Source organism: Oryctolagus cuniculus, chromosome 9, assembly GCF_051225735.1.
Source record: "Oryctolagus cuniculus isolate XC-2025 breed Fujian yellow rabbit chromosome 9, ASM5122573v1, whole genome shotgun sequence".
Taxonomy (NCBI): Eukaryota; Metazoa; Chordata; class Mammalia; order Lagomorpha; family Leporidae; genus Oryctolagus; species Oryctolagus cuniculus.
In genome coordinates this window covers 133,966,773-133,992,152 of record NC_142875.1, presented here as the reverse complement: position 1 = coordinate 133,992,152, position 25,380 = coordinate 133,966,773, and the positions used below count along the sequence as shown (strand labels likewise).

Genomic DNA, 25,380 nt, shown 5'->3' with positions numbered 1-25,380 from the left:
TTATTTAAACTCAGTTGCTTTATTTTGCACTTTTAAAATTCACAAACCACTTTACAGTATCTGTTTTCCTGTTGATCATCGTGGGCTTTGGAGTCAGACAATGACAATTTTATCACTGGGCATACTAAAAACAATGGTTTACAAGCGAATCTCTGTAATTCAGAATGCTTTGCAAAATATACAGTGGTACACAACTGAATTGCCCTATGCTAAAATTAGGATTTAAAAGGCAGCTCAAAAACCCCTGAGGGATTTAACACTGACACCCACAATGCTGGCAGTGAGCTATAAACAGCTATAGGTGCTACATGGAATTTGGAGAAAAGGGAGGCGGCAGCATCTGTTACTGAGACTTCTGGAGCTGAATGAGTTCCCACTGTCACTTGGTAGCTTCTCAGGCATCATGTTTAGGTCAGCACAACATTCAGATGGCAAAAACAAAGATCCAAGGGGTGCACGCAGCAGACTTAAAAACTCACTGTTGCCCTCAACCAGCTTTTCCACTGATGGAGTGGCCTAACACACATTTTGAGGCACCCATTATAGGTTCGGTTAAATTATCCACACTGCTATTCCCACTGTATTGCAACTTTTATATATTCTGGGGTAGTTCTTTTCATACTTTCTGTAAACGCCACTACAAAGAATGGCTGCACTGGAAGAGAATGGAGAGGGAAAGGAAGGAGAGAGAGGATGACTGGCTGGTTCAGTAACAAACATGATTCCTAGGGCTTCCTCACGGGCGCCACAAAACGATGTATTCTGTCTCAGTGCCAGCATGAGCTGCAAGTGACCAGCAATGAGGGGACTGTGCGAATGCTCCCTGCTGGGGAAGGGCCAGACCACCGACTGCAGGAACGCACTGGAGCTCGGCACCACCTGTGAGGAACTAAGAACTCCTGCCAGCCCTGGCAGAGACAAGGAATTGTGGGTAACCCAAAATGGTCTCACTGTGGGCACCTCATCAGTCACCTTTGTTTTTGAAGTAGGGAGTATGGGCCTATGGAGGAAAGTAAAACCCTGCTACGTCGGCATATTCCAAATACATTTACTAGTTAGGGATTCTCCACTTCCAAATACCCTTCATCCTTCACCTCACGCTGCCTTCCACGAGTCAAAGAGCAGTGGGAGTCCTTGGGACTTTCAGGATGATATTTAAGACGAGACACCGAGTCCAATCAGGGCAAAAGAAAGGGATTTTATTCTGAGGTGCCTTGCCGAGATTTCAAGTACTCTGTTTTGTCACTGAGTCAGAATTATTAGGACAGTACACTTTAACATACACATAGTCCAAGGAAAACAAGCAAGACTCCAAGAAAACCGAAAGTCAGAATTCGAACGTTCTCGCGCACTCGGGAAAGATTACTAAGGCTGAAGTGGAAAATCTGTGAGCTGTGCCTCACACTTCAGGGACCAAACAGAAAATCCAGTGTGGGAAAGACAACGCAGCGCGAGTGAGGACAGCACGTGCCTCCCAGGACTGCACTCTCAAAGCCTGAAAACTTAACTGTCCCAGCACCACCTGGGGACAAAGAGGCTGGAAGAGCGGCTCTGCAGGTGGATGGAGACTATTCCAACTGAGATGTTCGGTTTGACATCTTTATTTGATACGGAAATGTGGTCAACTATCATAGAGTATGTCTCTTCACTGCAAAAATTCCATATATTAAGGATTTATACAATCCAGGGGTGGGGGGTCAAGAACACTTTTCTGAGGGTGAGGTTTTCTAAAAAGGCTCTCCGAACTCTTGAGTGGAAGTGTCGTACTCTGCGATGAAGTGCTTGAGCTCCTCAACACACCGCTCGCCTATCTCGTGTAGATTCTGCCGCAGTGCAAACTGTATGGACTTCTCTAAAGAAGGATCTTTCTCAATCAGCATCTTGACAACCATCCCGAAGGTTTCACAGTCTTGCCGGTAAACCTACAACAGAGAAATACATGAGTTAGCTTGGGGTGGAACAAGGAGCCAAACACGTCATGGATGGGGCTGGCGGAATCATGAAAGGATGCCACCAACAGCTGAGCCCCTCTCATGCTGCTGCAGTCATGTAAAGCTCCCTCTGTGAGACCTGAGGAGACTGTGCCTGAGAAAACCCTGGCGCACCACAGCACGCAGTAAGGGTGTGCAGGGTGGTACCCCTGGGTCTACAGTGTGGGCTCAAAGGCCGTCTGAATGGCAGGGAAAGACGTACCAATGGCTTGAAAAAAAGTGTGACTCCCTTAACTTTAGATCCTTTGTTTAAACTGCTCTCTGCATCTCTCCTTCTTTTAACTCCAACTTCCAAATAAATAAGATTTATTTATTTAGGGGCCGGTGCTGTGGTGTAGCGGGTAAAGTGGGAAAAGCGGCTGCCTGTGGCGCTGGCATCCCATTTGGGCACTGGTTCAAGTCCCAGCTGTTTTACTTCCAATGCTGGCCCCTGCAAAGCAAGGAAAGCAGCAGAAGATGATCCCAAGTGCTTGGGCCCCTGAACCCACAAGAGAGACCCGGAAGAAGCTCCTGGCCCTGGCACCTAGCTCCTACCTAGCCTAGCCCTTGCCGTGTAGCCATATGGGGAGAGAAGCAGAGAACGTAAGATATCTCTCTAGGCCTCTACATCTTCTTTTCTGTAACTTTCAAGTAACTCAATAAATCTTTAAAATATAATAAATATAAAGCATATAATTATATAATAAATATATAAAGATATAAATAAGTTTTCTTTTTATTCAACCCCCGGAATGCTGAAACCATCTTTTTAGGGGAAAAAGAAACTTTTCAAGTTATATTCAACCACAGTTAAAGTCACAATAGTGTTATCAAAATAATGTTAAACACATGGGCATTCCCAAACGTGTACACACATGTATGTACATATAAACACAGACATATTCTATACATTTTCCCTTCAATGTGCACCTATCTTCTACTTGACCTCAGTAATGTATATATTACTTTATCAGTGGCATATAGGACTATTTCCTGGCCGGCACCGCAGCTCACTAGACTAATCCTCTGCTTGCGGCTCTGGAACCCTGGGTTCTAATCCCGGTTGGGGCGCCGGATTCTGTCCCGGTTGCCCCTCTTCCAGGCCAGCTCTCTGCTGTGGCCAGGGAGTGCAGTGGAGGATGGCCCAAGTGCTTGGGCCCTGCACCCCATGGGAGACCAGGAGAAGCACCTGGCTGCTGGCTTCGGATCAGCGCATCCCGCCGGCTGTAGCAGCCATTGGAGGAGTGAACCAATGGAAGGAAGACCTTTCTCTCTGTCTCTCTCTCTCTAACTCTGCCTGTCAAATAAAAAAACAAAAGAAAGAAAAAAAAAGAAAAGAAAAAAAGCAACTTCATATTGTTTATTCTCCAAAAAAGGAATTCACTCATTTTAAAAAGCTTCAGAAATCAGTGATTTGAGACAGTGCTTAGCTTATGATGGTTTTTATTCTCCAAAATGGTCACTACTAGTTGCTAGTTGTTAATGACTGCAACTGTATTGTTAGATGTCTGTGAGATTTATTTGAATGCTTAAATAGTTATGTATAGAATAAACATTTTTCAAAATTATGATGAAATTTACTGATGCATGATAGCTCTTGAGTTTAGTTCATGAATTTACGCCATCTTCATCCTGAGGTTCCCATGACCCAGACCGGTATCAGTATTGTGGTAAGCTAACTTAGCACACAGGACAGCCCTCACACCACGTGCTGCTGGCGTCGGGAAGGCAGCGCAGCACACCTGCTCTAACACACAGCGCACCCACGTCAAGCGAGCGCTATCTCGGGCTGAGCCAGAACCACAGAACCAGGATGCTCCAGTCTCAGCAGGGTGCCTTCCTGGTCCAGCCAGCCCACAAAATAACGGCTCTCACAGCAGACCGGGCCTCCGCAGAGCACTGTGTGGGTGGCCCGCGGTGTACAAGCTCCTCTGGAACAGATGCACTGGCGGAGGACAAGGTTACACTGTGAAACAACCTGCAAATTCTTTCATGTAAGCCTGCTTCTTACCAAAGCTGTAACCTTTCCTTAAGCCGATTTACAGAACATAAATATAAGTCTGCATATAAAAAAGAAACCATAGTAAAATGTTTATACATTTATTTAAAGTGAAAACTGTTACCCTAGGAACAAAATACTTTAAGCATTCAATTTTTTTTTTTTAATTTTAATTCCTTTTAAATTCATCTGTTAGGGTCAGAAATGTATTTTTACATTATTTGATAAGAACACCTAGAACTGTGGAACCATTTAGTAGAGCCATCCATTAGAGAGTAAATTTCTAAAATGCCAGGTTAAAATGTACTGGTTGGGCATCAGACAGGAAGCAGTTAGTTTTCAAAAAAGGAAGACCTCACCCTCCAACACGTGGAATACAAAACCCATTTCCGAAATCTCTTCCACGGTGAATTCAATCCCCAAACAGGAAGGGTGTAGTTATCTGCGGGAGCTTGTTTGCTTATGGTCCAGAGATGGAAAGACACTAATAATCCTCAGATTTGCTATCTACGGGCCACACAGGATGATGTTCTTGTCGCTGCTATTGTTCTGCCTGGACCTCATGGAAATGAGCAACAGGTTGAAGTGTGGGTGGGGTCCACACACTGCACAGAATCTGAGCTGACTTTGCCAACACAAGGACAACCCTGTTCAAATGTGGCTTCACACACTCCTTTCTCATAGTGGCCTGTGTCAATAATAAAATTCTGGCAGAGTACTTCTAGGAATAAAGGAATGTGACAAAATAAACTATCAAGGTTTTTTCTACTCATCATGCAAGAGTATCAAATTCAATGGCAAATTTATGCTATGGAAAATAGCTTGTAATTACAAAAAAATTCCTCTGCAACATAATTTTACTCTTATCTCTGATCCCACAAAAAACAACAACCATCTCGCCTGAGCTGCTAGAAGGATCTGAGGTTCAACTGAAGCCTATCTAACGCACGCACCACAATCCCACAAGAGCAGCTGAGATGAACAGTGGGCCAGGGCTGCACTATCTATCATGGAACCACTTACGTCAGGGGCTCCTTAGTGATCCCAGAGACCTTAGAAAGTTCATGCAAAGTGGAATTTAAAAAACTGCATATTTTGGGGTGTTGAAAAATTTTATATTCCATGTTGTTTTTTCAATGTACGCACTTTCCATGAGCTTGTTGAAGACCCCTCTTATATACAGTCATTGGAAAAATACATAGACACTGTATATTTAACTATAATTTATGCACTATTACAAGTTAACAGGTTAACAGGCCAAGACACAAACAGCCCAAACAGCTGGGAATCCAATGAGAACTCTGTTCCCTAATTTGCTGATACTTCACCATTTCATGTAATTGCTTTTATCTCAACTCATTTGATTCAAATGCTGTCAGTCCGGCTTCAGGAGTTATACCCTAGACTGACACTTACCCAGCACAAATGAGACGCAGAGAGTTTAGGGAAGGGAACACGAACAGAGGAGTATTTCAAGAAGAGGCTTATTAATCACTGTGAGTGCTCACTCCACAGTTGCTGAAGGCAGAATAACGCTGTAGGAGCTCAGAGTGGACAGCTCAAATGTCAGCTTCAACCAGAGAAAACATTAAGGAAGATCAGGAACCAGGAGTGTGAAGGCAAAGGCATCAAAGAGTTTGTAAAACAAGGAAGCAAACAACTGTCAAGAACAGATCAAAGAAGCCGGCAATCAAAACCCCCTGTCTGGAGTTGGCAACTATCAGGTCAAATGGTTCTGCATAAGAGCAGCTTAATGGTATAGTGGGGATTACCAAATAGCCACCAGCCTGATTTCAAACATTAGTGGCCACAATGTGATTACTGGACAGTGCAGACAGACCATTTCCATGAATATATAAAGTGCTATTTAGCAATGTTGTCAGAGAGGACTGAAAAGTGGCCAGAAATGACAGATGGCTGTCATACTAGGTGTGGACCTGGTAAATTTAATAATACATACTTGGCAACTGTTTTACCATTAAAGTGGGAAAGGAAGCAAAGCACCTTTAAATGGGCACTATGAAATATAATTAGTATCTGCAAAACGTTCTACAACTTGTTGACAAAAGGCATATAAATATCGAAGTTTAAAAACACCCATAATCTGTAATATATTGATGAAGTTGGGCAAAATGTGACAGCACACCAGTGTTAAATACTAGAGACGAATGCAAACCCTCTAATTTGGCTGCATAGCAACACAGAAGGTGTCAAAACGCCTGGAAGCTATACACTGCTGCTGTGTTGGATTAGAAGAAAAAGCCATCTATGTGCCTTCTTCTCAAAGCAACTGCCCCAGTGGCTCTGAAAAGCATAGTTCCAGCAAGATTTTTCGGGGTGCCAAGAAGTGTTCTCAACCATCGACCTTCATTCTGTGCGTGAAATTATTACAACTATGGGACCGGCGCTGTGGCACATTGGGTTGATACCCTGGCCTGAAACACCAGCAGCTCATGTTGGTGCCGGCTCAAAACCCGGCTGCTCCACTTCCAATCCAATTCTCTCTCTCTATTGCCTGGGAAAGTAGCAGAATATGGCCCAGGTCCTTGGCACCTGCACCTGTGTGGGAGACCTGGAAGAAGCTCCTGGCTTCGGATCAATGCAGCTCCAGCCGTTGAGGCCAACTGGGGAGTGAAACATCGAATGGAACATCTCTCTCTCTCTCTCTCTCTCTCTCTCTCTGCCTCTCCTCTAACTCTAATAAACTTTCAAATAAATAAATAAAGAAAGAAATCCTAAAAAAAAAAAAAATACAACTATGTAGATGAGTAACTGCAAAATAACAAGTGAGTGTAAAAAGCCTTAGGAACCAACGTGTGTACAATTCCCACACATAAATCCAGATCAATTCATAAATTCACAAGATTCCACCAAAGATGAATAATCACTTAATCGTGACTTTTTTCCCATTTTGGCTTATTTCAATAACACACTAAATAAATAATAAATAATAAATAATTCCAGTCTACAACATATTTCACTGATGCCTAAACTAGTTAACCACAGAAGTTTTTGGTTGTTGTTGTTTAGGTTTTAATTGAAGAGGAAAAGAGATAGAGAGATACCTCATCCAGCAAAGTACTCTCCAAGTTCTGGCAATGGCTGGGGCTGGGCCAGGTTAGAGCTGTGGACAGGAACTTAATCCAGGTCTGCCTGTGTGGCAGGCACCCCAACAACAGATTTTGCTTACTTGCTACAGATGGTGTAAGCGGGTTTTACATCAACCTCCATGTACTGAGGACAACGGCCTGCTCTGAGGACAGAAAGATGTCAGCTGACCTTCTGCACTGGACTGCAAGCTAGCCTGCCACTCAGCAGAATGGCACACTGGCAGAAATGCCAAGGTAGCAGCACAGATCTGTTTTCTCTTTCATGCCACTGCAAATCCATCAAAGATGCTTTCCAAGCCTCACCCACACAGAGAGACAGGTTATAACTTCGCATGGTGAAAGCTACACAGTCCGCAGTTCTCAGAGTTTCCACTCAAAGTACAGCTTTTGCTACCCATGCTGGAGAAAACCCTACCATATCTGATTTCAGCTCCCCACACGCAGAAGCCAACAGTGGACTCAATCCCGTATCTGCCAGAGGGACTCGTCAGCCAGAAAACGCACACTGCTACCCCAAGCACTGCCAGGCTAAGGTTTTCACTCGAGAACAAAGAATTATGCACAACTAATATAAATGGCAAGGCTTCATTTTTAACAACAGGAGCTGCAGCTTCAGATATGTTAAAAGCAGGTCAAAATCAATTAGTATTTGAAACAATTCATTATTTCACTCTTTTCTCTAAAGACATGATGTATAGTGCAGAGTCCATAAATCCCATAACATATGAATGGAAATACATATTATCAAGCTGCTACTACTTTTATAGTCCATAATTTTATAGTAAAATCTACATAATAATAACTTATGACTGACTAGTCCCACTGGCATTACAAATACAAACTAATGACTTCACACATGGTAATAAAGTTTGTCCCTTCCAACAACCAGAGGAATACTCTGGCAACAGCACCCCCAACTCAGGCTCATGCTGGACCAAGGATGTCTTCCTCACTGTATCTACGGGCAATGGTGCCCGCCCCACTGCATGCTGCATGTAACAGGAGGTGTTAACTCAACATTTACTGCAAGTCTGAGGAAGCAAGGGCAACTCTGATAACCCCCGGATGCCTTTTTAAGATGGAATTTACTTAAAACTAATAATCCAGTCAAATGAAACGCATATTGCTTACAGATAACTTTGAGAACTTGAACATTACTGAATACTGAATTACTCAATTCTTCTGGCTAGAAATTAGGAGGGCAACATTAACTGGTAGTTCTGTAACCAAAAATTCCACTGGACTCCTGAAAAATCTATCCAACGGTCACACAAGTTTTCAATACAATATCTACTATATTCATTAAAATTAATTTTAACAAGGTGAGCTATTAGGTTAAGTTACTGTTTTCATGCGGGGTTTTGTTTATGGTTGATAGTAAAATTACTGAGACTGGAATTTTGAATAAATTTTAGGTAAGAATAACAGGAAAAGCAGAAATAAAATCTGTTTGGATTAGCAGCACGGACGATTTGACTAGTTCACATGATATGAAAGGCAAGAGGTGGACCCCTGCCCCGTTTACTGTGAGAGCCAAAAGAAACATCAGACTGCAGCGTCCCCTTTAACCCTTCTTTGTACAAGATCATCACCTGCTCATGTAAATACAGCACAGACAGGAACTTTTCAATTCAACACACCCTGGGAAAATGCATTAAACCATTGCTTTCCTCATGCACACACGTTTCCAGTGTCCTACAACAACAAAAAACATAAAGCTAACACTATGAATGCTAAGAGTTATTTATATCACAGTATTTAAAGGTCTAGAAATTCTCATTTATGGGTAGGACTTCTTTCCTGGACAATGAATCCTCTGTTTAAAAATGCTAAATTCTTTTAAAATTTTCCAAAGGACTGGTATGCAGGAGTGCCCAACTGCTAAAACCAGGTTTGCAATCAGAGATAGCCCCGAATCTACAGGATACGCTCAGCCACTGTCCGTTGTTTTAAAAAATTGCTTTTGGGGTCAGCGCTGTGGTGTAGCAGGTAAAGCTGCCACTAGTAGTGCCCGCATCCCACATGGGCGCTGGTTCAAGTCCCAGCCACTCTATTTCCGATCCAGCTCTCTGCTATGGCCTGGGAAAGCAGCAGAAGATGGCCAAGTCCTCAGGCCCCTGCGCACACCTGGGAGATGCGGAAGACGCTCCTGACTCCTGGCTTCAGATAAGCCCAGCTCTGGCCTTTGCAGCCATTTGGGGAGTGAACCAGAAGATTAAAGACCTCTCTCTCTCTCTGCCTCTGGTAACTCTGCCTATCAAATGAATAAATAAGTTAAAAAAGTAGTACAGGAGTGCAGTTGAATTGGAATAGTGACTTCTAATGCTCTATAAACTAGAATAACCATGGTTTATAAAAAATAATTGTATATGTCGCTCCCCCTCTTCGTGGAGGAACGACACAGGACCCTGCGCTGTTCTTTTGTCTGCTCGGCCCTCCCCGGGTTTGCTGCTGGTTCTTCCCGGGTTGGCTACTGTCCCTTCCACCTCTGTGGAAGGGCAGTTCCCCCTGGCCACTTTCCCCACTTCCGCAGGGGAGCAGCACACCGTCGGCCGGCTCTCTCGGGGGCTGCACAGGTGTTCCCCTTAGATGTTCCTGGTGCATGCCGTCTCTCTCCTCCTTTATAGTCCTCCTCTGCCAATCCCAACTCTGCTACCCACACGCCGAGTACGCTGCTCTCCTCCAATCAGGAGCAAGTCCTACAGTTTATTGGCTGAACTGGAGGCAGCTGTGTAGAAGCTGTTTTCTTCTCTCCCAGCGCCATATTGTGGGAGAGCAGATGCATAGAATAAGTCTTAATTCCAGTAACTTAGTCTAGTCCGGGTTGCTCCCCACAGTATATTTCAAAACAGCTAGCAGAGATTATTTTTTTTTAAAGTTCATGGAAAACACAAAGATAAATGCGTTGCCAAAAAACTGAAATCTAAGCAAAAGAGCAGAGCTGCACACTATGAAGGTGAGGCAATCTGAAGATGTGAACACAGCATGTGTGAAGTGACAGAGCACTCCCCGGGCAGGTGACAGGGGAGCGCCACACCTCCTCTGTGACCAGCACCGGCTCTTAACTCAGCCACAGCGCAGCAGAGTGCACCCGGGAGGCTCCTGTGCTCAGAAACTCAGTTTTTCTAAATGGCAGTTACTCCAGTTTCACAGAGCAGCTACAGCACGACGTCAGAAGTCACATGCTTCCCCACAGGGGCGGCAGCGACCATTCCCTCGCCCAGACGGAAATCGGGCTGAACTGTTTCCCCAGACTTCCCATCACTGCACAGACAAATCACACAGTGTTCAAGCTTCCAACTCAAGTGCTCTGTACATAAAAGTCAACCATGAAGGCCTTGGGAAATGAGCTGCTCACATCCACAGACATGCCACAATAGGAAGGAGAAAATACAGAAAAATACCATAGGTAAAATCAGCTCAAGAGTGAAACGCAAAATAAGTTTTATTTTTCATTTACACTCCACAGCATAAGCACAATTTAAGTACATTGCAATCTTCAAGACCACAAGAATGACAACAATCCCAGTGTTTACATATTTTTTTTTAAATTCCCAAGAATGTAATTACTTTAGTAGGGCAAGCTGTGCATCTGAAATTTCCAGTTTTATTCTGCCATAATTTAAAGATTATCTGACAGGATCTAAACTGTTCTTGGGATGCAATGGAAAGAGTAAAGAAGAGGGTGACATCTTTGGGAATAGAGCCCCAGGTCTGGACTATGTGTGTTTTCTAAGTGACATGACCCACACAAAGCAACCCGATACTCAGACACCATGCAACAAACATTTTGACAACCTACTGTGTGCAGAGTGTATAAGCAGTGAAAAAACATGCCTTCGTAGTTGACAAGCTATGATTACATGACAAAATGAATAAAACACAAATATATTCAGGGACTTCAAAAAGTGTGTTGGAAAATGGAATAAAAAGATAAATTGGAAATCTATTCACTGCGTTCCAAATCCACATTTCCCATGAACTTTTGGAAGGGCACTCTGACAGCTGTGGTAAGCAGTGCAACACCAGTCGCTTCACTGGGGTAGGAACCACAAGGATCGGTCCAGGGGCACAGGTCTGCTTCAGAGCAAGCAGCCAGAAGAGAACTCTGCACTGAGGTCAGCCCAGAAAAGGTGCCCGGGGCAGGGAATCAAGTCCCTGAGGCCAGGACGGCTGCACAGCCACACAGGGGGTGAGGGAGAGGCGGCATGCAGAGCCCGCAGGCCCCAGCCGCCACAGGGGAGAGCCTGGACCATCACTGCAGGTACAACAGAGAAACCATTAAGTTCAACAGGGTTACAAGTCAGGAAAAAACTCTGCAACATTCTACCGGGCTAGGACAACTGAATTTCAGAATATTCCACAGCACTCCCCTTTGCTCTAAGTTACTACTGTTTAGTGCTATGAGGTGGAAAATTCTAAAATATGCTTGTCATTTCCTGACTTGGCTTGGGGGGGAAAGGTCAAAAATTTAAAAATTAGGGTATTTCCCCCTCTTCTTTCTCTCCTCTGAGCAAGGCATTATGCACTATGATCAACCTCTATACTGAGTCACAAAGAAAAGCTTAGCTTTTTTCATGGCCTCTTCAATGCTGAACTGCACCACCTCTAGTTGCTGAAGAACCTGGGCAACAGAACGGACCCAACTTCCTGGCATAAAATAATCACACAAAAAGTAACTGGTTTTGTCGGTAAAAAATTTTTTTCAATAATCACCGCCTCTGCCACCCGATCAGTGAGCACCTGGAGTCACTGAGGAACACTCAAGGTGCCCGGTGTCACCCAGTCAGCTGCGGAGCAGCCATCAGCTGCCCTCGCCCTCGCCCCCTCCGGATGCTGCCCTGGAAAGGGTCCAAAGGGGCAGGCATTTCATCTGCTGTGAACGCCTTAATCTCGCTGCGTGACTTCCATATCAACCTAAGACCGGCGCCTTTTCCACCCAACTCAGGAATTCCCAGAGCCGACAGGACCTCCCTTCCCTGTATCTCATTTCACCTGCTCTTTCCCAAAACTTATCTCGCCTCCACCTCAGGAACGCGGTCCCCTTATTCTCCCATCCCACTACTCCAGGGTAGAGTTTCTCCCTTCTCAAGATTAGGCCCGGTTGGTGCTACTCACACCACCTGACACCACCGGCTGCCTCACCTATCCCACCCGTTTGTTCACAGCCTTCCTCATATCCACCCCACCCCCAAGCCTCCTCACAGGCCTCCCAGACGACGGGGGGGGGGGGGGGAGCTCGTCCACTCTTCCTCACTTTCATGCACCCTGATGCACTTCTGCCATCACCAATCTAATTCTGGCTCTCATTAGCCCTCCTCTCAGAAGGAATCAAGCATTTCTCCACAAATCAACCAACCTTCCAAAAAATACTCAAAATTCATCCAAAGATTCTTCTGCCTATCAACAGAATTTATGTTTTTTTTCCTCCCTTGCAATCAAAACTTTCAACAAAGGATCCCCAATCCATCGCCTCAAATCAGGTCATTAACCTGGCTGCTATCTACAGAATCAGGAAAACACAGTCAATAATTACATTCTTTTCCACCTGCCTTAGCTTCAAACCACTTGGGGGTCGATCCCACTAACTAGGAGGGTCCACAGCAAATCTGAGTATTAAGTGCTGAAAGTGAACTGCAGAACAGCACGGGGACAGAAACAAAGCATACATGCCTGAGTTGTACCCTCTTTAATAAGACTACAATCAGCAGTATAGTGACCACCTGAGCTTTAGGAATTATATACTGTACCCTCAAATCTGAAGGGGTCACTGGAATCTCCCAGATGTGTAGCCAGCTGGCAGGAGGGCAGGCGGCCTAGGAATCCTCAAATTGGGATGGCATCTAAAGCAAGAACAGTCTTACAGGAACTTTGCCCTTTAACGTGTAGGGCCTGCACCAACTGAAGGGGTTAGCACCAGCACAGAATGGCACTGACACGGTCGATCAGAAAACAGAGTACGTCCTTCCAAGGCCTTTATGCAAATCAAGACAAAGTTCCTGAGCAGGTTAGTCTATAACTTTTCAGGTTCCTACTAATTTATCTAATCTATGAAGTTACTGCCATAAATGGCATGGCTGGGGAGTAGACAGGGGAGTGAGGGTTATAGAGATTTAAAAATACTCGCTTAAATTAAAAGAATGAAAAAAATAAAAATATCCACTTAAGACACGGTTACCTATAACGAAGCTACTTGCAATTGCTCGGTGTTCCCCATAGTTCCATTTTCCTACTTAAGCTCAGGCCATTCCGTCTATACTACCATCTTTTACCTCCTGCCTCTACTGACGAGTATCGAACCTGAAATTCAAGGGCTGGATCTTCAATCGCTGCTCCACAGTGAAGCTGGTTCTCCTGGTCAAAACCAAATTTTCAACCTCAGCTTCAAGGCAAGTGAGCATCGCTGTGATTATCGAGAAGCAGTCATGGCACTGCCATTTCTATGATAAACTTGGAAAAAATAATCACCTGAGCTTTCCAAACACATAAAATGAAGACAGGGGACAGCACACCACATTTCCTAGAAAACTCTCCTGCCTCAAAAAACTCAGAAACCGTTCTTTCAAATGCATAGCTCAGTGACCACCACTGTGGGGCAGTGTGCTAAGCCACTGCCTGTGACACAGGGTCCCGTGTGAGAACCCCACGCATCCCTCCTGCTCCCCTCCCCCAGCTCCCTGCTCATGAGCCCGGGAATGAACCACTGGATGATCTCTGCTCTCCGTCTGTCTGTCTGTCTCTCTCCCTCTCCCTTCCTCTTCCCTCTCTCTCCCTCCCTCCCTCCCTCCCTTTCAAATACACAAATAAATCTTTAAAAAAAGATTTTCTTATTTATTTGAAAGGTAGAGTGACAAGGAACCAGAGTAGCAGGTTCTCCATGGAAGTCCCCAACCACACTCCATGTTTACCAAGGGAAGAAAAAAACAAAACTAAACAAAAAAACAAAAACAGAAACAAACGGAAAAGGGAGAAATGTCAGAGGTGGAACACACCAAGAATAAAAAGCAAATGACAACAGAATTGGCTCCCAATAAACAGTCTTTAAATAATCGACAACTGATTCCTAATGTTTAATATCAAGCTACCTTTAAGAAGATAACAAAGATTTTCTTAGTACAGTTTTTAAGAAGTATTATTTAAATGAATTGTGAATACAATGGACTCAGTTTGCAGCCAACACAGACAATTTTGTAACAGTTAAGATGACAGCAGATGATGACAGAGGAAGGGGAAAAGATGAGAGCAACTAACGTTTCACAGAATCCTAAGGAGAAAACACTCAGCCTTCGATCTAAAACAGACCAGACACTGAAAGAGCAAACCAAAGGGAAAATGTTAAAATCTCAAACTCACACAAAACAAGTAAAAAGTCTCACATTAAACATTAAGTGTTTTGATAACATTAATAATAATGAAGCAAGCAAGTGGAAAAACAAAAATAAATATTAAAAAGTAAGAGGCAAATAGCCCAAGGTCCAACACTGAGGAGAAAGCCAGCCCTCAGAGCTAAAGGTAGACAGCAAACGTGTTACAGAACACTCACCGAGTGGTTCCAAAGCACTAGGCACTCAAGGCTGCAAACCGACCACAGACCCACCTGGGATGTTCAGGGCAGAAGGGGCTTTTGTGTCCAAAGGGCTGTCAGTCCCAGAAAGGACTGGGAAGGAACTGGTCTCTTTAACAGAGGAACAGGCCCTCAGAGCAAGACACCGAGTGGAGGCAGCCAGCATTCAGCGCACTGAGCTATTCACAAACACCCTGAGCACTCAGGGTATAGAAAACGACGTCCACGGGGGGCTGTTCCCTGGGGACACTGTTGCTAGCCCCTGCCTGGGTCTAGTCCTCAGGGGTTGTCCACAGGGGGCACCATTTTTGGGACAGTCCTAATGGGGCTCCACAGCTGTACTATACTCTATTTTATGTACAGGTAACCCCGCAGCAGGGCCATCAAGCTTCTTACAGATTTACATTAAGTATAAAATACCTCACCTGTAAGTCTAAAGACTGAGATGATTGGATATTTACACAGGATACAAACTGTCTGACAAAGAGCATTTCTAGATGAACTTCCTTGAATGGAATGCCTGAAACTCGTAATGCAGAACAAGCTTCTGCGGCCTCAGCGTGACCAGTATGATCAGCACACTGTCATGCTCAAAAGCTTTGCAGCTTCATCAAAATGAACAATTTGTTTCAATTTACTTTGGGAATACAGAGGCAAATTGTAACGACCATTCCACACTACATCTATATATGCAAAGCCTGAATGTGCAGCTGTGTAGTTGGGAACAGGGACTGTTAAGTACTGTAAGGCAGTCTTGATGTCTAGGAAAGATAATGGCACAAGCCGCACTTTTAACAACACTTGTTCCTTGCTCTGATAAAGCAAAACAAAGGATGTTTCTATTACATAGGGTGGGTAAGAAAGACTGATCAGGCACTCCAGACAACGATGCAGCTGCCACTACTCCGAAAACAATTTCATTTTATCATCAGAGGCTGTAAGCAGATTCTTTCCCATGTCCACACTTCCATCAACATTTTCCATAAAAGTGTACATGTGACTAGTCTTTACTTCACCTTAAAAGTAAAACAAAAACAGCTCAGCATATAATGAAAGAGCAAACCACTGGGTTGGAATCACAGGCCACGGACAAGAGCTGCAACCTGACACCACAAAAAAGAGGCCACAGCCCAGTACCAAGTGAACCTGCTCAGCACGGCTGGTTCACTCCTCTCTAAGATGGCTGCAAGGACTTGGAATGCTCCAGGCTGAAGTCAGGCAGGGCTCCAAGTACTTGAGCCAGCTTCTGCTGCTTTTTCCAGGCCAACAGCAGGGAGCTGGATCTGAAGTGCAGCGGCCAGGACATGAACCGGTGCCCACAGGGGATGCCGGCACCACAAGCATCAGCTTTACCAGCTATGCCACAACACTGGCCATCTACTTTCAGTGTTTCAAGAAAGCACTCTCCGTACTGATTTCCACGGGGGCAGCACTAATTTACATTCCCACCAATAGCGATCCCCATGCTCCACACCTTCTCAACTATTTATTGCTGTCTTTTGAATGACAGACATGTTGACAGGGGTAAGACACTATCTCATTGTGGTTTTGACTTGCATTTCCTAATGACTAGTGATTTTGAGCATTTTTTCATGTATTTGTTGGCCACTTTTATTTCTTCTTTTGGGAACTGTGTATTCAGGTCCTTTGCAAATTTCTTAACTCGACTATTATCATTGTTGAATGTCTAAGTTGCTGGCACATTCCAGATATTAATCCTTTAATGGATAAGCAGCTCCCTCCCAAAATTTTCTCCCATTATATGTCTCTTCACTCTGTTACTTCCTTTGCTGTGCACAGCCTCTCAGTTTGATAATACCATTTAACTAGCTTTGCTTTTGTTGGTTACACTACAGGGGTAGTTTCCAAAAACTCATCACCTCCACCAATGCTTGAAGTGTTTCCTCTGTTTTCTTTTTCTTTTTTTTTTTTTTTTTTTTGACAGGCAGAGTGGACAGTGAGAAAGAGAGACAGAGAGAAAGGTCTTCCTTTGCCGTTGGTTCACCCTCCAATGGCCGCCGCGGCCGGCGCGCTGCGGCCGGCGCACTGCGCTGATCCGATGGCAGGAGCCAGGAGCCAGGTGCTTTTCCTGGTCTCCCATGGGGTGCAGGGCCCAAGCACCTGGGCCATCCTCCACTGCACTCCCTGGCCACAGCAGAGAGCTGGCCTGGAAGAGGGACAACCGGGACAGAATCCGGCGCCCCGACCGGGACTAGAACCTGGTGTGCCGGCGCCGCTAGGCGGAGGATTAGCCTAGTGAGCCGCGGCGCCGGCCTTCCTCTGTTTTCTTTTAACCACTTCATGGTGTCAGGTTCTACATTTAGGTCTTTCATCCACCTTGAGTCAATTTTTCTATGTGGTGAGCAGTAGAGATCTAATTTCATTCTTCTAAATATACATGTCCAGTTTTTCACCGTTATTGGTCAAGAACAGTTGACTGTGTATATGGATTATTTTCTGGCCCCTCTATCCTGCTCCACAAATCTGTGTGCCTGTCTTTATGCCATAATATTTAATACATGCAGCTCTGTATCCTGCTTTGAAATCAGGGATTGTGATGCCACCAGCTTGATTTTAGTTGCTCCAGATTGCTTTAGCTATGCTGGGTCTTTTAAGAGATCTATTTATTTATTTGAGAAGCAAAGTTACAGAGAGAGGGAGAGATAGAGAGAAGTCTTCCAAATGTTGGTTCATTCTCCAAATGGCCGCAACAGCAGGAGCTGGGCGTATCCGAAGCCAGAAGCCAGAAGCCAGGAGTTTCTTCTAGGTTTCCCACGTGAAGAGCAGGGGCCAAGCACATGGATCATACCCATGAGATTAAAAGGGAGCTGAACTGGAAGTGCAGCAGATGGGACTCGAACCAGTGTACTGCTCATAGTGCTGCCCCTAGTTCTGTCTGATTCTGTGAGGAAAACCAGTGATATTTTGATAGAGAATGCACTGAATGCGTAGACTGCTTCAGGACTTAGGGGTGGGGTATCTTTCACTGCCAAAGGACATGTGGAGATTTATAAAATCATCTGCCAGCCATAGAAAATTATCAACTTAAAAACCAGCCTGCTACAGATTTACTGAATTTAGACTCTTGCCTGTGGTTGCCTCGTCGGGGACAGACCAAATGATTTTACAGGCCTTATACAGCCTATGAGCCAGACAGTCCCCATCTGTTTTAAGCAGTATGAACATTTTAAGAATATTAATTCTTCCAATTCATTAGCAAGGAATAACTTTCCATTTTCTGTGTTTCTGCCATCTTAATGATTTCCTTCAACAATGCTTCATAATTTGCATTGTAAACAGTTAACTTCTTTGGTGAAATTTATTCCTAAATAATTTTTTTGGCAGCTACTGTGAATTGAATTTCTTAATTCCTCTTACAGTGACATCATTACTGGTATATAAAAATGGCACTATGGGGCCGGCTCTTCCTGCAGCGTCAGCATTCTGTATGGGCACCAGTTTGAGTCTAGGCTTCTCCATTTCTGATCCAGCTCCCTGCCTGGGAAAGCAGTGGGAGATGCCCCAAGTCCCTGGGCCCCTGCACCCAAATGCAGCACCTGGAAGAAGCTGCTGGCTCCTGACTTTGGATTGTCCAAGCTCTGGCTATTGCAGCTATTTGGGGTGTGAACAAGGGAATGGAAGACATCTCCCTCTGTCTCTACCTCTCTTTAAAATCTTTAAAAAAAGAGACGGAGAGACTTGAGGGACTCACTTCAGTTCTGCACGAATGCTTTTATAAAAAAAAAAAAGGCATTGTTTTATATCTTGATTTTGTATTTACAGAAATTAAATGGCTTCGGATCAGCCCAGCTGTGGCCATTGCAGCCATCTGGGGAGTGAACCATCGAACAGAAGACCACTTTCTCTGCCTCTCCCTCTGTCTGTAACTCCACCTCTCAAATAAATAAATCTTAAAAAAAAAAAAAAGAAAAAAAAAAGAAAGAGAGAGAGAGAGAGATGTCTGAAAATGTCGCCTCTGTTTGCACAAACTTGGGCTCTTCAGTGAGCTCCATGCCTAAAACTCAAAACTGCATGTCACAACCCACAGTCATGTGATACGACAATATTTAACCAAAATCCTTGAAACTTCCCTCATTTTTTTTTGACAGGCAGATTAGACAGTGAGAGAGAGATAGAGAGAAAGGTTTTCCTTTGCCGTTGGTTCACCCTCCAATGGCCGCCGCGGCCAGCGCACTACGCTGATCCGATGGCAGGAGCCACGTACTTATCCTGGTCTCCCATGGGGTGCAGGGCCCAAGCACATGGGCCATCCTCCACTGCACTCCCAGGCCACAGCAGAGAGCTGGCCTGGAAGAGGGGCAAACGGGACAGAATCCAGCGCCCCGACCGGGACTAGAACCCGGTGTGCCGGCGCCGTCCCCCTCATTTTCAATGTAATGCTTTAAAGAAAAAACAATGCACCTTTTCTGAAAAAACTACTTGACACACATATTCACACACTCATCTCCACCCTTGGATAACCATGATCCTAATGCACATGTGTGCGTGCATGTGTGTACACGTATGTGCATCATATCCACTTATCTATACACTGCGGAAAATCAGGCAGCTAAGATTTCCAGATGAGAAGAAGCTCTGTTCAATGCATAATCGCTGGGACTTTTCAGTTTTATGCTTTTGTATGGCTCTTCAAGTGCAGCCTCCATGGCATGGCCTGCAGTGTATTTAACATCAAATGAAAACACGTGCATCTGAGATGCAACTAGGACTCTAGGTATAATCTCTTATTTTTTAGATTTGTTTATTTATTTGAAAGGCAGTTAGGGAGGGAGGGAGGGAGAGAGAGAGAGAGAGAGAGAGAGAGAGGAAGAGGTCTCTCTCCAGATGGCCTCAATGGCTGGAGCTCCACTGATCCGAAGACAGTAACCAGGAACTTCCTCCAGGTCTCCCACAAGGGTGGGCCACTTCCCACTGCTTTCCCAGGCCATAGCAAATGGCTGGACCAGAAGAGGAGCAGCCGGGACACAAACGGGCATCCACATGGGATGCGGGCACTGCAGGCAGTGGTTTTACCCACTCTGCCACAGAGCCCAGTGAAATCAACTGTTAGTATTTAAAATAACTTCCGATGTACTTGTTTCGATGTTTACATAATAACACAAGAGCCAAACTCATTCAATAAACATGTAAGAATGATGCATTTCATTGTACTTAATTACATCTTAATTAATAAATAACAGGAAGAAACTTCTCTAAACGGCATACTAAGGTGGAAATAGCTCCCAACCTTTGGGCACATCAGAATCAGTACTAAAAAAGCAAAGCAAAGCTCCCCGCATCTTCAATTCCTTGTCATCCTAGGTAGGCCTGACAGAGCAACAGTTAGCATTACCTCGAAGCCAAGCTTCACGCGCCAGCTCAGACTCAGTGAACAAGATTTGAATTTTAAAAAGATCCAATGCGCTTTATGTGCATATTAAGCTCTGAGATGCTCCAATAACTACTCACCAGAATAGCTGATTGAAATCCAATCTACTTTTGAAAGCTACATAGACAAAAGCAGGCTTAGAATACAAACACTGCACCTAAAGAGCAAAGCAGTCCTTTTGAAGACTTTTCATGTTAAGTACTGAATACCAGAAAGTTCCAAGAGTTCAAGTAAAGTCAGTTTTATCCCTGCAGGTGCAACAGAGAGAAGAGGAACATATAGTGGGCGGGTGGGGCACAGAATGATTCAATTCCTGTCACTCCTTCCAAGAGACAATTTGGTAACAAAATTTCTCACTGGTCAAACAGCAAGCAGTGGATACACTTGCAGGTAAAACACAGTAACAATAAGTGAAGACTTGCAGCATATCCTACACTTCCAACAAATTCATGCCAACAAGTGAGCCAGAGGATGAATCAGATGTGATTTTGTGGGTGACCTCTCTCTAGGAATTGGTGTGAGTACAGGAGGCTAATCCACCAAAGGACTTTCAAGTAAAAGCGCAAGATTCAAAATGACTCACCTCTAGCAATATCCTATTTCAAGATTGCAACTTGGCATCCCTGGTTTAAAGATTTCGGATTAGTGTTCTTTGCCATATCTGATTACAATGTGGGGTTTTTTTTCAAATATCACCTGCATATTGACCTGGACTCAACTTTTATGCCCAGGGAAGAAAGGTAACCACTACATGGTGACAGACACAATCCACCCACATCGCATCCCCAGGTGTGAGATTGATGCCACCTACCTCCCTAACCAGGCTCTTAAACATCAAAGACCATCAATGAGCATTTGTATTACTCCAAAGATTGTCCTGGAGATTTATTTTGTATTGCAATAATGTCACAACTTAGTGACTTCCGTGGAACTCAACAGCTGAGCGACTATTTTGCAAAAATTCTCAAAAATCTGTATAATTTATCTTTAAAAAATCCATAAATATACCTAGTTGATGAAATAAGTACAAAAAGGAGCTTGGGTGTCATATTAATATCTACAAGTCTGTATCTGCCAGCTTAATTTGTTGCTGTTGACTATACATGGCTTTTCAACTTATTCAATATTTAAACACAGGAAGTTTATTTGTTTGTTTGTTTGTTTGTTTGTTTTGACAGGCAGAGTGGAAAGTGAGAGATAAACAGAGAGAAAGGTCTTCCTTTTGCCGTTGGTTCACCCTCCAATGGTCGCTGCGGCCGGCGCACCGCGCTGATCTGATGGCAGGAGCCAGGTACTTATCCTGGTCTCCCATGGGGTGCAGGGCCCAAGCACTTGGGCCATCCTCCACTGTACTCCCTGGCCACAGCAGAGAGCTGGCCTGGAAGAAGGGCAACCGGGACAGAATCCGGCGCCCCGACCGGGACTAGAACCCGGAGTGCCGGCGCTGCAAGGCGGAGGATTAGCCTAATGAGCCGCACGCTGGCCAACACAGGAAGTATTTTAAATATCTAGACAAATATGGAGATTATTGAACACCAGTAACTAATAATTAGCCTTTTCAAACCTTTAGGATTTTCCAAGGCATTTGGTATAGAATTCCTAAAAATAAAATATACATAAATTTTCTAAGATTTATTTATTGATTTGACATGTAGTTATTTTTTAATTTTCAAAAATTTTATCAAGTTTTGGGAGTGAGTTTATAAAATACTAATTTGTCATTTACTAGTTTTCTGATATTTTGGTGGTTTTTGTCTTTTTGCCAATATATGCAAACTAAAGGAATCCTAGTAAAAGTACAAAATTTCCAGGAAATCTTTATTCTATGTTACAGCGCTTAAAAGGCAGAGAGACAGAATGGAATAAAAAGCAAGCAATAGTTCCAATCTCCTGGTTTACTTCCCAGGTTCGTACAAAAGCTAGGTCTAGAGTCCACATTTGGAGCCAGGCATCAAATCAAACCCAGGCACCCTGAAATGTGATCCACTGGTCAAATCCAATAGGCTACAGGTCTGCTGTCCTATTTTATAGCACGTCTAATGACAGTTTCAGTTCTCTAGTAACATCAGAATACAGTAATTCCCTTTCAGGTTTATTTTTCTTCCTTCAAGTCATTTGTCCCTGTTTTAATTGTCTTCATGGATTTTTTTCATAGCTTTGAATGGCAGATTAAAATAGAGACACAATCACACTCGCACATCAAATATAAAAACGTTTCTGAAAGTGACTGTGAAAACTGACTTCACACTAATTTTAGTGTGTACTCGTAAACTAGGATTTCGGGGATTTATGTCTGATTGGTAATTCACTGTCTCATAATCATATTGATCAACTATAACCAATAATGGATACAGACAGTGTAAACAGTAACAAAGAACAGCCCAAAATAGTAACTCTCCCAATACTTCAGCCAAGTGTCTTTTCTCCTTGAAAGAACTTCAGGTAGATGGCAAAGAGCAGTAACAGTCAGTCATTCACTCGTTCCACAATGAATCCACAGCACTGGCTCCTCAGCGCTGTGCCAGGCAAGTGAGGGCACAATCCCAGATTTCAGGACTTTCCCAAAGGCTGCCTTCTGGCTACGGCTCCACCCAGGCGAGGAGGCCGATCACTTCCACTCTCATCTAATCAGCCTTCCAATTACCAAAGAAGACAGGACGTTCCTACAAGCATCCCGAGGCTCATCACAGCAAGCATTCTGACATCAGTGGTTTGCAAGACAACTTCCTATTCGGTCTGCGTGAAAATTTCCTGCTCTTTTGTCAAGGGGTGACACAAAAAAAACTTGCAGGATTTAATTTAAACTGTGTCCTATCCAAGCAAGGGAGACAGATTTTAATCGATGTGAAAATTAGCACCTTGAGGAAAGTCTTGATTTTGTTATTATTCAGAATAATTTTTACAAGATTATGTAACAATAAAATGGCATTTACTAAAAGCTCTGAAGAGTAAAACCATAAAAAGTACACCTGTACATCATGTGACATTTAGTAAAGCCTATCACATTTTAGTTAATCCCTATAAAATTCTAAGTCTATTAGCTAGGTAAATAAAATCACTTTTAAAAAAAGATAACACTTTTCAGAAAGACATCACTAAAAATTGGATTTAAATTCTGTTCTCTACTTTTATTCTCTAATAATTGGAAAATGATTAAAGGTATATGAAAAATAAGAAATAATTCTAATACAAAAAATATCGCATGCTAATATTCTTTACAGCTTTCTATCCAATCTCGAAGAACTTAACTGCTTTGTTAGTACAGATTAGCATTTTCTCTGAAAATGAAGTCTCGCATCTCATAAACAAGGATAGGAGACCATAATGATCAAAATGACTAAAAATAAACAAAAAAAAGTCACTGTAACATCACAGACACAAAGGGAAAGAGAAACGAAATCTCTGTACTGAATACCTATCTCCATGTGCAAAGTGAGAAGAACGAAAGATGCTGTACTTCAGAAGACTGGATCCTCACCTGCTCAATCTCTTTGGTTTTGTTTGCTATTGCTTTAGAGCGAGTAGTCAGCTGACTGTCTTCAAACAGTTCCACACCGGCAGCCGTACTGGATTCAGGTTCCTCTGGGTGCTCAATGAATAACGGTGCCGTAGATTCCGCCTTGAAAAGAAATTAGCCTCCTGTCATTACTTTTTTTTTTTTTTTAAAGATTTATTTATTTACTTAAAAGGTAAAGTTACAGAGAGGCACAGGTGGAGAGAAAGGTCTTCGATCCACCGGTTCACTCCGCAAATGGCCATAACGGCTAGAGCTGTGCCAATCCGAAGTGGCTGGAGCTGGGTCAATCCGAAGCCAGGAGCCAGGAGCTTCTTCCAGGTCTCCCACCTGAGTACAGGGGCCCAAGGACTTGGGCCATCTTCCACTGCTTTCCCAAGGCATAGCAGAGAGCTGAATCAGAAGTGGAGCAGCCGGGACTAGAGCCGGCGCCCATTTGGGATGCCAGCGCTTCAGGCCAGGGCATCAACCCGCTGCGCCACAGTGCTGGCCCTGAGCCTGTTTCTTTTTTAATAATTTTTAATGAATTGCTAGGTGACAGGAACAAGATGTTTTGAATTCTGAAAGTGAGTCCCTTCTTGTATTCCTTCTAATAAGTTATTTTTGTGCACGTGCCTCTCATTTTCAGTTGGCTTTTATGTTTTAAGGTTCTATGACAAGATTGTTTACTGAGTAGTTCTGTCCTAATGTTAAATAGTGTTGGAAGAATTCTTAAAGCAGTATTTCCTCTTTGATTCTCTTCCTGTATGCTCCTTAGGCATAATGAAATTGAAGGAATTATCTTAAAAGAAGGTCAACCAAGCACTTACCCCAAATGTAATCTGCCCATTGTTACCTTTACACAGCTGTCTGAATGTTCTCCATTCCTAAAGAGAGTAATAACATGCTGGCACTGTGGCACAGTGGGCTAAGCCTCTGCTCGAGACACCAGCATCCCATATGGATGGCGGTTCAAGTCCTGGCAGCTGCTCTTCCGATCCAGCTCTCTGCCATGGCCTTCGGATCAGCAAAGCTCCGGCCACTGCAGCCATCTGGAGAGTGAACGAGTGGATCGAAGACCTCTCTCTCTCTCTGCCTCTCCTCTCTTTGTGTAACTCTGACTTTCAAATAAAAAATTAATCTTAAAAAAAAAAAAGTAAATCTCACAAAGCAGTAATGATCACTTCTTAATTTACAGCAACATTTTAATAGTAAATAAAAATTTCATACATCATTCCCTATCAATACATTAACAGTTCTGTCAATAAAAAAGGAGGAAACATACAGGAATAAAAATTAAGGTACCTCAAAAACTTCATGGACAAAATGGAATTACAAGATAATGAGTAGGGTGGATATTGTGGTGCAGCAGGGTAAGCCGCCACCTGTGATGTCTGCATCGCGGATCTGAGAGCCATATCTAAGTGTGGGTTTGGGTCCCAGGTACCCCTCTTCAAGTGTAGCTGCCTAACGTGAGTGGGGGGCAACAGCTGCTGGCTCAGTCCTTGCACACGGAAAACCTGGATGCAGCTCCCGTTTCATGGATTACACTGTGCCACCACAGTGCTACAGCCAGCAGTTGGAAGTTTGCATGTCACTGTCACTGTGTGTGTCACTGTGCATTTCAAATAATTAACAAAGAACATAATGTGCATTTGACATAAATTTTTGAAGACTCCTTGTTTCTTTTTTTTTTTGACAGGCAGAGTGGACAGTGAGAGAGAGAGACAGAGAGAAAGGTCTTCCTTTGCCGTTGGTTCACCCTCCAATGGCCACCGCGGCCGGCGCGCTGCAGCCGGCGCACTGTGCTGATCAGAAGCCAGGAGCCAGGTACTTCTCATTCACAGAGATCCTT

At 43.8% G+C, this 25,380-nt stretch overlaps 1 protein-coding gene across 50 annotated transcripts in view; it reads right to left on the bottom strand.

Annotated features, from left to right (window-relative positions):
* PPHLN1 (periphilin 1) overlaps positions 1–25,380 on the bottom strand; it is a 105,022-nt gene continuing 79,642 nt past the window's right edge. For 43 of the 50 annotated variants that reach the window (XM_051850946.3, XM_070049674.2, XM_089304031.1 and 40 more), the window contains 2 exons: positions 23,511–23,651; positions 1–1,922 (listed from right to left, as the gene is read on the bottom strand). In XM_051850946.3, the coding sequence (XP_051706906.1) occupies positions 1,728–1,922; positions 23,511–23,651 (336 nt within the window). In that variant the 3' untranslated portion in view covers positions 1–1,727. The remainder of the gene's footprint in view (positions 1,923–23,510; positions 23,652–25,380) is intronic. The other 7 variants (XM_070049683.2, XM_070049686.2, XM_051850947.3 and 4 more) reach the window with 1 other exon arrangement.